Below are 13,099 nucleotides of genomic sequence, written 5' to 3'. Positions count from 1 at the left end.
CCGACAAATGGCTAGAAGCCATGAAATCCGAGATAGAATCCATGTATGAAAACAAAGTATGGACTTTGACTGACTTGCCCGATGAGCGGCGAGCCATAGAAAACAAATGGATCTTTAAGAAGAAGACGGACGCGGATGGTAATGTGACCATCTACAAAGCTCGACTTGTCGCTAAGGGTTAACGACCAAGGGGTTGACTACGATGAGACTTTCTCACCCGTAGCGAAGCTGAAGTCCGTCCGAATCATGTTAGCAATTGCCGCATACTATGATTATGAGATATGGCAGATGGACATCAAAACGGCATTCCTTAATGGCTTCCTTAAGGAAGAGTTGTATATGATGCAGCCGGAAGGTTTTGTCGATCCTAAGAATGCTAACAAAGTGTGCAAGCTCCAGCGCTCAATCTATGGGCTGGTGCAAGCATCTCGGAGTTGGAACATTCGCTTTGATGAGATGATCAAAGCGTTTGGGTTTACACAGACTTATGGAGAAGCCTGTGTTTACAAGAAAGTGAGTGGGAGCTCTGTAGCATTTCTCATATTATATGTGGATGACATACTATTGATGGGAAATGATATAGAATTCTTGGAAAGTATAAAGGCCTGTTTGAATAAGTGTTTTTCAATGAAGGACCTTGGAGAAGCTGCTTATATATTAGGCATCAAGATCTATAGAGATAGATCAAGACGCCTCATTGGTCTTTCACAGAGTACATACCTTGACAAGATATTGAAGAAGTTCAGTATGGATCAGTCCAAGAAGGGGTTCTTGCCTGTATTGCAAGGTGTGCAATTGAGCACGGCTCAATGCCCGACCACGGCAGAAGATATAGAAGAGATGAGTGTCATCCCCTATGCCTCGGCCATAGGGTCTATTATGTATGCCATGCTGTGTACCAGACCTGATGTAAACCTTGCCGTAAGTTTGGTAGGAAGGTACCAAAGTAATCCCGGCAAGGAACACTGGACAGCGGTCAAGAATATCCTGAAGTACCTGAAGAGGACTAAGGATATGTTTCTCGTTTATGGAGGTGACGAAGAGCTCGTCGTAAAGGGTTACGTCGACGCTAGCTTCGACACAGATCTGGATGACTCGAAGTCACAGACCGGATACGTGTATATTTTGAATGGAGGAGCAGTAAGCTGGTGCAGTTGCAAGCAAAGCGTCGTGGCGGGATCTACATGTGAAGCGGAGTACATGGCAGCCTCGGAGGCAGCACAGGAAGCAGTCTGGATGAAGGAGTTCATTACCGACCTAGGGGTGATTCCCAATGCGTCGGGCCCGATGACTCTCTTCTGTGACAACACTGGAGCTATTGCCCTTGTGAAGGAGCCCAGGTTTCACAGGAAGACCAGGCATATCAAGCGTCGCTTCAACTCCATTCGTGAAAGTGTTCGAAATGGAGACATAGATATTTGTAAAGTACACACGGACCTGAATGTAGCAGATCCGTTGACTAAACCTCTCCCTAGGGCAAAACATGATCAACACCAGGACGCAATGGGTGTTCGATTCATCACAATGTAACTAGATTATTGACTCTAGTGCAAGTGGGAGACTGTTTGGAAATATGCCCTAGAGGCAATAATAAATGGTTATTATTATATTTCTTTGTTCATGGTAATTGTCTATTGTTCATGCTATAATTGTATTGTCCGGAAATCGTAATACATGTGTGAATACATAGACCACAAAGTGTCCCTAGTAAGCCTCTAGTTGACTAGCTCATTGATCAACAGATAGTCACGGTTTCTTGACTATGGACATTGGATGTCATTGATAATGAGATCACATCGTTAGGAGAAAGACCCAATCCTAAGCATAGCATAAAAGATCGTGTAGTTTCGTTTGCTAGAGCTTTTCCAATGTCAAGTATCTTTTCCTTAGACCATGAGATCGTGCAACTCCCGGATACCGTAGGAGTGCTTTGGGTGTGCCAAACGTCACAACGTAACTGGGTGACTATAAAGGTGCACTACGGGTATCTCCGAAAGTGTCTGTTGGGTTGGCACGGATCGAGACTGGGATTTGTCACTCCGTGTGACGGAGAGGTTTCTCTGGGCCCACTCGGTAATGCATCATCATAATGAGCTCAATGTGACTAAGGCGTTAGTCACGGGATCATGCATTGCGGTACGAGTAAAGAGACTTGCCGGTAACGAGATTGAACAAGGTATTGGGATACCGACGATCGAATCTCGGGCAAGTAACATACCGATTGACAAAGGGAATTGCATACGGATTGATTGAATCCTCGACACCGTGGTTCATCCGATGAGATCATCGTGGAACATGTGGGAGCCAACATGGGTATCCAGATCCCCCTGTTGGTTATTGACCGGAGAGGCGTCTCGGTCATGTCTGCATGTCTCCCGAACCCGTAGGGTCTACACACTTAAGGTCCGGTGACGCTAGGGTTGTAGAGATATATGTATGCGGAAACCCGAAAGTTGTTCGGAGTCCCGGATGAGATCCCGGACGTCACGAGAGGTTCCGAAATGGTCCGGAGGTGAAGAATTATATATAGGAAGTCAAGTTTCGGCCACCGGGAAAGTTTCGGGGGTTACCGGTATTGTACCGGGACCACCGGAAGGGTCCCGGGGGTCCACCGGGTGGGGCCACCTGTCCCGGAGGGCCCCGTGGGCTGAAAGTGGAAGGGAACCGGCCCTTAGTGGGCTGGGGCGCCCCCCTTGGGCCTCCCCCCATGCGCCTAGGGTTGGGAACCCTAGGGGGAGCTTCCCCCTTGCCTTGGGGGGCAAGGCAACCCCTTCCCCCCTTGGCCGCCGCCCCCCCTGGAGATCCCATCTCCCAGGGCTGGCGCACCCCCAGGGGCCTATATAAAGGGGGGGAGGGAGGGCAGCAACCTACAGCCTTGGGCGCCTCCCTCCTCCCCTGCAACATCTCTCTCTCTCTCTCTCGCAGAAGCTCGGCGAAGCCCTGCCGGAGACCCGCTACATCCACCACCACGCCGTCGTGCTGCTGGATCTCCATCAACCTCTCCTTCCCCCTTGCTGGATCAAGAAGGAGGAGACGTCGCTGCACCGTACGTGTGTTGAACGCGGAGGTGCCGTCCGTTCGGCACTCGGTCATCGGTGATTTGGATCACGGCGAGTACGACTCCGTCATCCACGTTCATTGGAACGCTTCCGCTCGCGATCTACAAGGGTATGTAGATGCACTCCTTTCCCCTCGTTGCTAGTAGACTCCATAGATGCATCTTGATGAGCGTAGGAAAATTTTAAATTATGCTACGATTCCCAACAAGTGGGAGTGCGCAAGAGCAGCAGAGCACTGCAACGGGAAAAGTTGAAGTCGGTGCAGCACACGACGTAGCAGGAGCTCGAGCAGTGAACATAGAGGGAACCTCAAGTAAATCAAGGCCGCGTAAGCGAGTCTCCTTAGCAATCCCACAAAGCGCATCCATGAGGGAATACGACCACACGCAATGAGCGCGCCAGGTCTCAAATTTCTTACGAAGCCGAGACAGGAACTCGTAGACACGATGAAACTCCAAAATCAACACAACAACCTGACAAGACTGGCAAGTGTGACAACCAGTAGTGCAGAGAGAATCAACTTGACGCCGAATAGCAAAGTATGTGCATAGAAATCATCAACACTAGAGTCGCCCTGGCATGCTCATGGCGGATCACAGACATGTATAAGGCATCACCAGAGGGCTGATAGCGCTGACAAAGACGGGTCCACATCTCAAATACGATAGGAAGGCCTAGGAACTCAAAGAAAGACTGAAACAGAACACTACAAGTGTGAACAGCAACAACAACACGAGCATCATCATCAAGCCAATGAGTGTAAACAGACGAAGCCTCATGATAAGTGCGAAGAGCCTCCTCATATGCTAGAACCGGCTCATCATAAGCACGAACGACAGTCTCATCAGAAGCTTAGCTGCATCCTTCGCAACCTGATTAGCATCGACGGCAAGAACCAGTGGCATCGGCGGAGTAGGAGCCACAAGAGGAATTGGACGCGGCGGACAGGGTATCTTGCCAGAAAGAACACCCCAGAGACGAATACTGCGCATATGGTTTCGGTGGTTACGCTCGCCGGAAAACTACGCTGGAGGGAGAGCGATTTGAAGCTGGAGAAGGTGAAATGCGGCAGAGGAGGATAAGAGAAAAGGAGGACGGGAACCTGAAACACGATTAGGCGCCGGTATATATCGCGAATTCGCGGGCGGTTTACGGGTCTCTTTTAAACGTTTTACGGGCCGGGCCGTTTTTAGCGGACCTGGTCGAACTGTTTTTTTTTTTTAGTGTCCAGTTAATCCGCCTGAAAATCGCGGCCCGGCGAGTTGCTCTAACCACCGTTCGAGAGTCCCATCTTCAAGCGACAAAAAAAAGGAGAGAGAAAAACTCGAGAGTCCACCGTTCGTTGCCGCTTGCCGACAGCGTAGCGTCCACCTTCCGCCTCCACTCCGCTGCGTAAAATCCGGCCGTCTCGATGGCTCTCCGGCGCATCGCCGGCGCGTCCACGTCGTCCTCCTTCTTCAAGTCCTTCACCACTGTTCTCCCACAGGCAGCAGAGCCCGCGCCCGCCTCCCCGTCCTACCTCGCCCACCACCTGCTCGACGAATTCTCCCGCCCGCGCGCCTCCCGCGACGGGGAGCGCCTCCGCCGCCTCGCGGCCCACCTCACCGCTCCCGCCGTGGAATCCGTCATCGCGCGGCTCCCGTCCTGGCGCCACGCGCTCGACTTCTTCCGCTGGGCCGACGAGCAGCCGGGCTTCCGCCACTCCTGCTACTCGTTCAACGCCATGGCCTCGCTCCTGCGGCGCCGCCAGCCCGCCCACCTCGACCGCCTTGCCGCCGACGCGCTCGCCGCGGGCTGCCCCATGACGCCCGGCGCGCTGGGGTTCCTCCTCCGCTGCCTCGGCGACGCCGGGCTTCCTGACACCGCCGCTCGCGTCTTTGACAGCGCGAGGGCGCGCCTTAGCTGCACTCCCAACTCGTACACCTTCAACTGCCTTCTTGACGCGCTGGCTAAGGCCGGCCGCGCGGACGACGCGGAGGCAAGGCTCCAGGAGATGCTGGTGAAATGCGGGGATGGAAGTGTCGACAAGTACACCCTCACCTCGCTCCTGCAGTGCTACTCCAATGCAGGCCGTCCAGATGACGCCAATGACGTGTTCCAAAGGATGAGCCAGCATGGGTGGGTGGACGAGCATGTGCTGACGATGCTGGCGGTGGCGTTCAGCAAATGGGGGAAGGTGGACGGGGCGGTTGAGCTCGTGGGGAGGATGGAAGTGTTGGGGATGAGGCCGAGTGAGAAGACACTTAGCGTGCTAGTCCATGGGTTTGCAAAACAGCGCAGGATCGACAAAGCCATTGAGATGTTTGACAAGATGGCCACTTATGGTTATGTTGCTGATTTGCCAATGTACGGCGTGTTAATTGAGGGTCTCTGCAGGCAGAAGAAAATAGGAAAGGCGGTGAAAATATTTGAGGTAATGAAGAGCAGCGAGGTTGTTCCTGATGTCCGCTTACTCAAGAATATGATTGAGGCTTTCATTCATGAAGGAGATTTTGCCATTGTTGGCCCGTTTATCAATGAAAATGCTGGGAAGTTAAAACCTAGTGATGTTACTGCACTGTACAATGTGGTTCTACAAGGGCTTGTTAACCACGGGCAGGTAGAAGTAGCTTATCAGTTGCTCACCTCAAGGGTACGTGGTGTTCAGGGGATTAGTGATGGTTTGACTGTTGGTGCACATGTGTTCGATACCATGCAGGATGTGAAGCCAAACTCTGATTCCTTCAACATTGTTGTGTGCGGCCTTTGTAAGGTTAAGAAGCTGGATGATGCCTTAGCTCTCGTAAAGGATATGGTTGGCTTTGGCAGCAAGGGAAAGCTATTGATGTTTAATGATTTGATCTATGAGTTGTGCAATGCAGATAGGTTAGATGAAGGATACAAATTGTTTAACCAAATGAAGGATCTTGGTGTGATTCCCACGGAGTTCACATATAATTCATTATTTTATGGCATTTGCAGGAGAAAAGATCCAAATGGTGCTTCTGATTTACTGAGGGAGATGTGCACCAATGGACATAGACCATGGATAAAGAATTGCACAGAAATGGTGCAACAGCTTTGCTTTAGTGGCAGGATAACAGAAGCTCTTGGCTTTCTAGAAGAAATGCTCAAAATGGGTTTTCTTCCTGATATCGTGACATACTCCGCAGCCATGAATGGACTGTGTAAAACCGGTGAGGTGGACAATGCGTTAGGACTCTTCCGTGACATTTCTGCCAAATCTTATCTTCCTGATGTGGTAGCACATAATATCTTGATAAATGGGTTCCGTCTATCAGGTAAATTAAATGAGGCGCAAGAAATTATGGAAGAGATGTTGGAGAAGGGTCTGTTTCCGTCTGTTGTTACCTACAACCTTATGATCGATGTTTGGTGCAAGTCTGGCAATATTGAAAAAGCGGTTGATTGCTTAAATAAAATGGTTGATGAAGAAAAGTCGCCAACAGTAGTTACATATACAAGCTTGATAGATGGACTCTGCGGTGCTGGAAGACCTGACGAAGCCATTGTTTTGTGGCACAAAATGAGTGATAAAAGTTGTGCTCCAAATAAGATAGCTTATACTGCTTTTGTAAATGGATTGTGCAAGTGTGGTCGAGTAGAGACTGCTCTGACCTACTATGAGGAGATGATGACGAAAGGTTTTGTGTTAGATACCTTTTCCTGCTTATATTTTATAAATGCTTTGATATCAAATGGGAATACAACTAAAGGATGTGAACTTCTGAAAGAGGTTCTTCAAAGGGACATGACACAGGGTGATGATTTGAAAATGGTAGGATTGATAAATAAAGCAGTTGAAGTGTTGTCTAAAGATGGAAGAACTTCTCCAGAGATAAGTATACTTGTAGAGAAAGGTTTAATTTCAAGGGCTCAAACTATGGGCAAGAAAGATGGAAACTGACATTTGTTGCTGGCATGAGTTTTGGATGATTTCCTCAAGTCCTTGTCTCTAACCAGGAAGCCCTTTCCTGCTGCTAGCAGATTGTTCCTACTGTGTGCAACTACTTTCTCAAGGTATCTTTGATCTGGAAAACGCTTCTCAGTGGTTACTTCCCTCTTTGTAGTACAATAATATTTCTCTTGTCAAATTACGACATGATGTTTATCATCTATTGTAGGTCCTGTATGTTAATTGTTGGCAGCTTGGGGCTTAAGATCAATGGAACTAAATTTGTGGAGTTCTCAATAGGTGTTCCTCATGGTTGCTTCTGAATTGGATGAACACCTTCTGGTTTAAATATCCTTTATAGGCCCCAGTCGTATCCAAGACTTCAAGTGTTGATTCAAATACCGTATGTAATTGTAGAACTAAATGTGATATGGTGTATGTGAAGGCTGCCGAATTTGCTAAGAGAAATATGGAAGGTAATCCTGCATTCAATTACAGCAATTCCTTTTCTGTACTATCCAATATGGAGATTATGTTTAGAGCATCGATGATGGGTGTTGATATACCCCTGGATAATTTTGATTTTATTGATGTTCTTAAGGAATTGGAATTATCCAGGGAACAAATTAGTAAGAAAAATGAACTGTTTAGATATTCATGACTCGAATGGAAATGTCGCCCCCCTGTGCCCTGTGGCTAGCTGTGTTTGGCAACAAAATATTGTAAAAACCGAAGTATTGAAAAACTACAGTATTTTAGCATGTGGTTATAGGATACCACGGTTTTTACATATCAACATATTTTGAAGTATCAAGAATACAATGGACCTGTTTGATAGCATGGTGCGCATCAATGTAAAAAAATGTTGGCTAGCCGTGCTGTAGCAAACACGCGTGTTTTTTAAGCCAGCCGCCATTGCGTGCAAACAGTAGTTGACTAGTTCACCAACGGAGTCGCTACTTCTGCGTCCAGCTTACCATGCCGATTTTTAATCGTGTACTGGACTAGGAACCAGCCTAACTCTTGGATGTTTCGTTGAGTCAAATCACAGTGAGTTAACTCTTTGATGTTTCGTTGAGTCAAATCACTGTGAAGATCCTAACAGATAGCCAAATCACCGAGCTGAAGATCCTAATAAATTGGGCGCCATCAGAACCGGTTAAGTAAGAACAACGACCTTGAGCCGTGCGTGGATTCGTCTTTTTCGGTTGCTCAGTTTAAAAAAAAAGAGGTCAGTCCCTCTTTTTTTTAGACAGAGAAAATACCATGGTATTAGAGATACTGTGGTATTAATATTGCAGTTTTTTAGGTAACCAAACAACTCACAGTAATTAAACTGTGGTAACTAGAAAAACTGCAGTATTCCTAAAATACTTAGAAAATACTTTGTTATCAAACGGGCATGATACTGTAGTGGAAGAGTAGGAGACATTTACTGTAGTTTCTAGTAAAAAAAGAAAATGTCACTATTTCGTCTCTTACCTCCTCTTCTATACCTTGTACTAGAAGTCAGCAGTCATGCTCATCCCCTGGATGTCCTGGGAATTTAAGAGACTACAAAGAGGAAATATAATGATGTTTTTTTTAGAAAAATTGATCCTGGATTTTTTGTTTTGATTGGCACTGCATTGCTTCTGTTGGGAAGTCTCGGGATATTCTTTGTGGTATTAAGATGGAAACCTGGGATACTATTTCTGTTAGGAGAGGGTTTTATATTATGCAGCTTAGTGTGAAGCATAAAACGTTGAATTTGGAGTTGGCTGTGTTAGTTGTGTATGGAGCTGCTCATGCTGAGCATAAGTTGGAATTTCTTTCTGAGATGTCTGAATTTTGCAATAGTATCGCTGTACCCCATGTGGTGATTTAATGTTTTGAGACATTGTGGGCAAAAGAATAAATATACATCGCTCCCTCGATCATCTGATATTTTTAATTCAATTATTCATACTTTAAATCTGAGAGAAGTTCATATGATTGGGGGTACTTTGGAAGCTCAATATCCTGGTCTGTTTGACATTTGTCAACGGAGGATTTTTACTGTGGCTGATGCTTTAAACTCTGGGCTGGCTTTATCCTTTAGAAGAAGGCTTTATGATGGAAGTCTCTCACATTGGGAGGGGAGGAGATTAAAAAATGCCGAGTCTATGGTGTTGAATGATATTCCTGATAAGGTGAGTTGGGCTCATGCTAAGAACAAGCTGTTTTTAACCAAATCTGTTTATAAGTGGTTGGAGAATGGGCTTGCTGGGGCTAATAATCAATGGATTGGGAGAGCGCACATCCCAGTAATGATTAAGGTCTTTGTGTGTCAGTTATTTCAGAACTCTATTCTGACACGTGATAATTTGCGCAAGAGAAACTGCCTGGAAATCCTTTGTTCTTTTTGTGGTGATGTTACAACGGCCAAGCACTTGTTTTTCTCATGTAGTGTGTGGCTAAGTCGGCCTGGGGAACTATTCGCAGGATTCCGGGCACCTCTTATTGTCCTAGGAATTTGTGGCAAAGTTTGACATGGCTGTATGCTTTCTTGCCGGGCAGGTCCAAATTCTATGTGATGTGTATTGCAGCTGTTTGCTGGGGAATATGGAGTGTCGGCAATAAGGTCACCCTTGAGAAGCATAAGATGCAATCCCCTGTGGAAGTTGTGTTTACAATCTGTGCACTTCTCTTATACTGGGCAGGTTTGCTCAAAAGTGAGGAGCAAGGCGTCTTCAGGGCCCGAGTCGAGACACTGATACTCTGATAAATGAGGCTACCACTCTTGCGTCTCTCATGAGTTCGGCTTCTTCAGGGGGCGAAAACATCTTGTATTCCTGGAGCTTGCGTCCGGAGGGATCTGGAGGCCGAGTGCTTGGAGTAATGCGAAGCTGGGGTCTCCTGTAGTCGTTTATTTAAGTGGCTGTAGAATTGCACCTGTGTTTTGTGTCTTTTGGATTGCTCCTGCAATGTTGGCAGTAGATGCATGTCTGTTACTCCCTCCGTTCCAAATTACTCGTCGTGGTTTTAGTTCAAAACCACGACGAGTAATTTGGAACGGAGGGAGTAGAACTTATGCTGGTTTGGTGGTAGCAGGTTTTTGCCCGGTGGTGGGTGGTTCGATGGCGAACTATCTACAGCGGGTTTCCTGCTATCTGCCCAGACTGGTAATGGCTTAGTAATAAGCTTTCGATAGAGAGAATTCCTTATTGAGAGAACTCTTGATCTTTCAATGCGTCTCTCCGTCAGAACTGATCGGCAAGGCACAATATGCCGTTTATTACTCTCCACCAAAAGCTTCTCACTTTGGGATTGGGAGGAACATCCATGGCCCGAAGTTTCTTCCAGTGATTACTGTTACCTGAGTGGTTGCCCTCCATACACTTGGCCCTGATTCAGATTGGGTGGTTGGCAGTAACGCTATGTCATTGTCTCCTCCCATTTATACGTGACGACGTCTTCCCTTATCTTAGTCTTGCCTGCTCGCCGGCAGGGTTGAAGGCTTGAAGCTCCTCGGTCCTGAGCGAGAGGGCAGGGGGTCATCTCCGGCGGTAGCCTGGTTGTGTTGGTGCCACGAAGGCCGGTGGTTTCTTCCAGGTGACATGCGTTCTTGTGCCATTGGCGGCCTTAGGTTGTGTCTCGTGGTGGTCCGGCCTCCCCTATGATTTTTCTCGGCGGCTTTCTGACATCATCTAGTTGTGTACTCATGGTACTTATTAGCGGTGTTTGGTGTGTTTTGTCGTGCTTTTGTTTGATCAACTTGCGAAAAAAAAAACTTGTATGAAGATTTCCTCAACAACTTGTCATTCGGCCATGTGGCTATATTTATTTATAAAGTAGGGTGAAAGCATGCTTCAAGAGACTCCTTGGCGAGGATATCTTGAAGAAAAGCCCAAACGTTTAACAGGCCGCGAGTACTCCACTGCTGTGCGCCAGGGCCGCCAAAGCTGAGCCGGATGTCGGCATGAGTGAACTCTGGCAAGAAGATGATGGCAGGAGGCGGACCCAAGGCTTCGTCGACCTGGCCCTCATAGGCTACAGGGACACTCATGACACCACCATCAGCAAGAATGGGACACCAGGTCAGTACCCTCTAGGGTCTATGTCCCCCAACTTCTGTAACCGGGATTTGTTCTGCAGCTTCAGTGTACAATTGTTACTATAATTTGTTCATGTATATTATGTTTGGTATCTTATTTTAATGGGATGCTAATCAGATTGTGTTTGGAAGAAGAGAATAATAGGATATGTTTTGCTATGATACCAGACTTTGTTTGAAGCTATTATAGTACTCTAAAAAAGTTTGAATGCAAATAGTAGGTGACTTTGTGATCTACCTATGTACACGTGCTATGATCAGACTGAAGTTTAGTGTTAATCTGCTACAGTAGTGGAGCGAAACAGATTTCCTTAATTTTGTGTAGATACTTAATTTAGACTCCTTTGGCAAAAAAAAAGTAGTCTTGATCCATCCAAGTTGTTATGCACCCAAATGATTTACCGGAACTATTGTTGTAGTCTCCATTATGAAAGTGTTGGAGATAAGTTACAAGTAATCTAAAGAGTAGTTTACTGAATGTGCCGAATAAGGTGTCAACAAAGTTCTGGTTTTCATTTCAGTTTTCAACCATTTTTGTTTTACCGGGATGTTAATCTGCTAGTTGCGTGAAAAAGAATGTTAGAGCTTGAAGTTGACGTAGAGTAGCCATGGTACTTTGGCGTTTTATTTTGCAGCCGACGGTGGTACCATGTCTACCATCGCCCTCCGAGGAACTAAGACAACCAGCAACGCGTTCCTGGTAAGATCCTTAGTTCCCAGTGCATGAAAGATATGGCGGGGTGGCGGTTCGCCATTCATATGGGAGCAAACTACTGATCGGAGAGACTGGGCGCAGGAGCTGAGGGCATCTTCAACACCGACACACAAACCTCCTGCATGCATGCGTCCGGATCAGGTTGTTCAAAGCGCGGAAGTCATTTAATGCGGTCTTGTGTCGGTCCGCGGTGCGGTTCGGATGTGTTTTCTACCGTAAATTGAAGACAAACGTGTGGGGGAGGGGGGTTTGCAGGAGTCTGAACCGTTCTCAAGCCCTCTTCTAACCGCCCTGGCCCACCCAAAACCCCTTCCCCCTCCCGCGCGTTTTTGGTCAGTGCTACTCTAGAGCATCAGCATCCGCTCCGGGAGGGGAAAATCGAAGCCATCGTCATCACCAACAACTCTCTCATCATGGGAGGGCCAATCTTCATCAACATCTTTAACAACACCATTTCATCTCAAACGCTAGTTCATCTCTTGTATTCAATCTTTGTATCAAAACCTCAGATTGGTACATGTGGGTTGCTAGTAGTGTTGATTACATCTTGTAGTTGATGCTAATTGGTTTATTTGGTGAAAGATCATATGTTCAGATTTATTATGCTATTCAATACCTCTTTGATCTTGAGCATGAATATGTTTAGTGAGTAGTTACTTTTGTTCTTGGGGACACGGGAGAAGTCTTGTCATAAGTAATCATGTGAATTGGTATTCGTTCGATATTTTGATTTTATATATATATATATATATATATATATATATATATATATATATATATATATATGTTGTGATTCCCTTAGTGGTGTTATGTGAACGTCAAATACATGACACTTCACCATCTTTGGGCATAAGGAATTGCATTATGGAGTAGTTATTAGATGATGGGGTTGCTAGAGTGACAGAAACTTAAACCCTAATTTATGCGCTATTTTGTAAGGGGTTGATTTGGATCTATATGTTTAATGCTATGATTATATTTTATCTTAATTCTTCTTTCATAGTTGCGGATGCTTGCGAGAGGGGTTAATCATAAGTGAGAAGCTTGTTCAAGTAAGAACATCACTCAAGCACCGGTCCACCCACATATCAAATTATCAAAATAGCGAACACGAACCAACAACATGATGAAAGTGACTAGATGAAATTCCTGTGTGTCCTCAAAAACGATTTGCTTATTATAAGAGATTGTTCTGGCCTATCCTTTGCTACAAAAAGGATTGAGCTACTTTGCTGCACTTTTGTTATCATTACTATTACTTGCTCGTTATAAATTACTTTGCTATCAAACTATCTATTACCAACAATTTCAGTACCTGCAGAAAATACGTTCCTGAAAACCGCTTGTCATTTTCT

The 13,099-nt window shown here is 46.1% G+C and overlaps 1 protein-coding gene across 7 annotated transcripts; it reads left to right on the top strand.

The window, feature by feature from the left end:
- Positions 1 to 4,328: 4,328 nt before the first annotated feature.
- Positions 4,329 to 12,311, top strand: LOC123165615 (putative pentatricopeptide repeat-containing protein At5g08310, mitochondrial). 7 transcript variants are annotated; one of them, XM_044583301.1, is made up of 5 exons: positions 4,329 to 7,079; positions 7,184 to 7,430; positions 9,035 to 11,012; positions 11,665 to 11,729; positions 11,826 to 12,309. In XM_044583301.1, exon 1 carries the CDS (start codon positions 4,471 to 4,473, stop codon positions 6,964 to 6,966), a length of 2,496 nt encoding a protein of 831 aa, XP_044439236.1. In that variant the 5' UTR covers positions 4,329 to 4,470; the 3' UTR covers positions 6,967 to 7,079; positions 7,184 to 7,430; positions 9,035 to 11,012; positions 11,665 to 11,729; positions 11,826 to 12,309. The 7 variants fall into 7 exon arrangements, with proteins under 7 accessions (XP_044439236.1, XP_044439241.1, XP_044439238.1 ...); XM_044583306.1 differs by having other exon boundaries at positions 10,838 to 11,012; positions 11,826 to 12,302; XM_044583303.1 differs by having other exon boundaries at positions 9,035 to 9,125; positions 9,493 to 12,311.
- Positions 12,312 to 13,099: the final 788 nt, after the last annotated feature.

Source organism: Triticum aestivum, chromosome 7D (genome assembly GCF_018294505.1).
Source record: "Triticum aestivum cultivar Chinese Spring chromosome 7D, IWGSC CS RefSeq v2.1, whole genome shotgun sequence".
NCBI classification, from domain to species: domain Eukaryota; kingdom Viridiplantae; phylum Streptophyta; class Magnoliopsida; order Poales; family Poaceae; genus Triticum; species Triticum aestivum.
This window is presented reverse-complemented; position numbering and strand designations above follow the sequence as displayed.

Bases quoted from the DNA above. Each gene is read 5' to 3' on its own strand.
- LOC123165615 (XM_044583303.1), top strand. From the start codon at position 4,471: ATGGCTCTCCGGCGCATCGCCGGCGCGTCCACGTCGTCCTCCTTCTTC.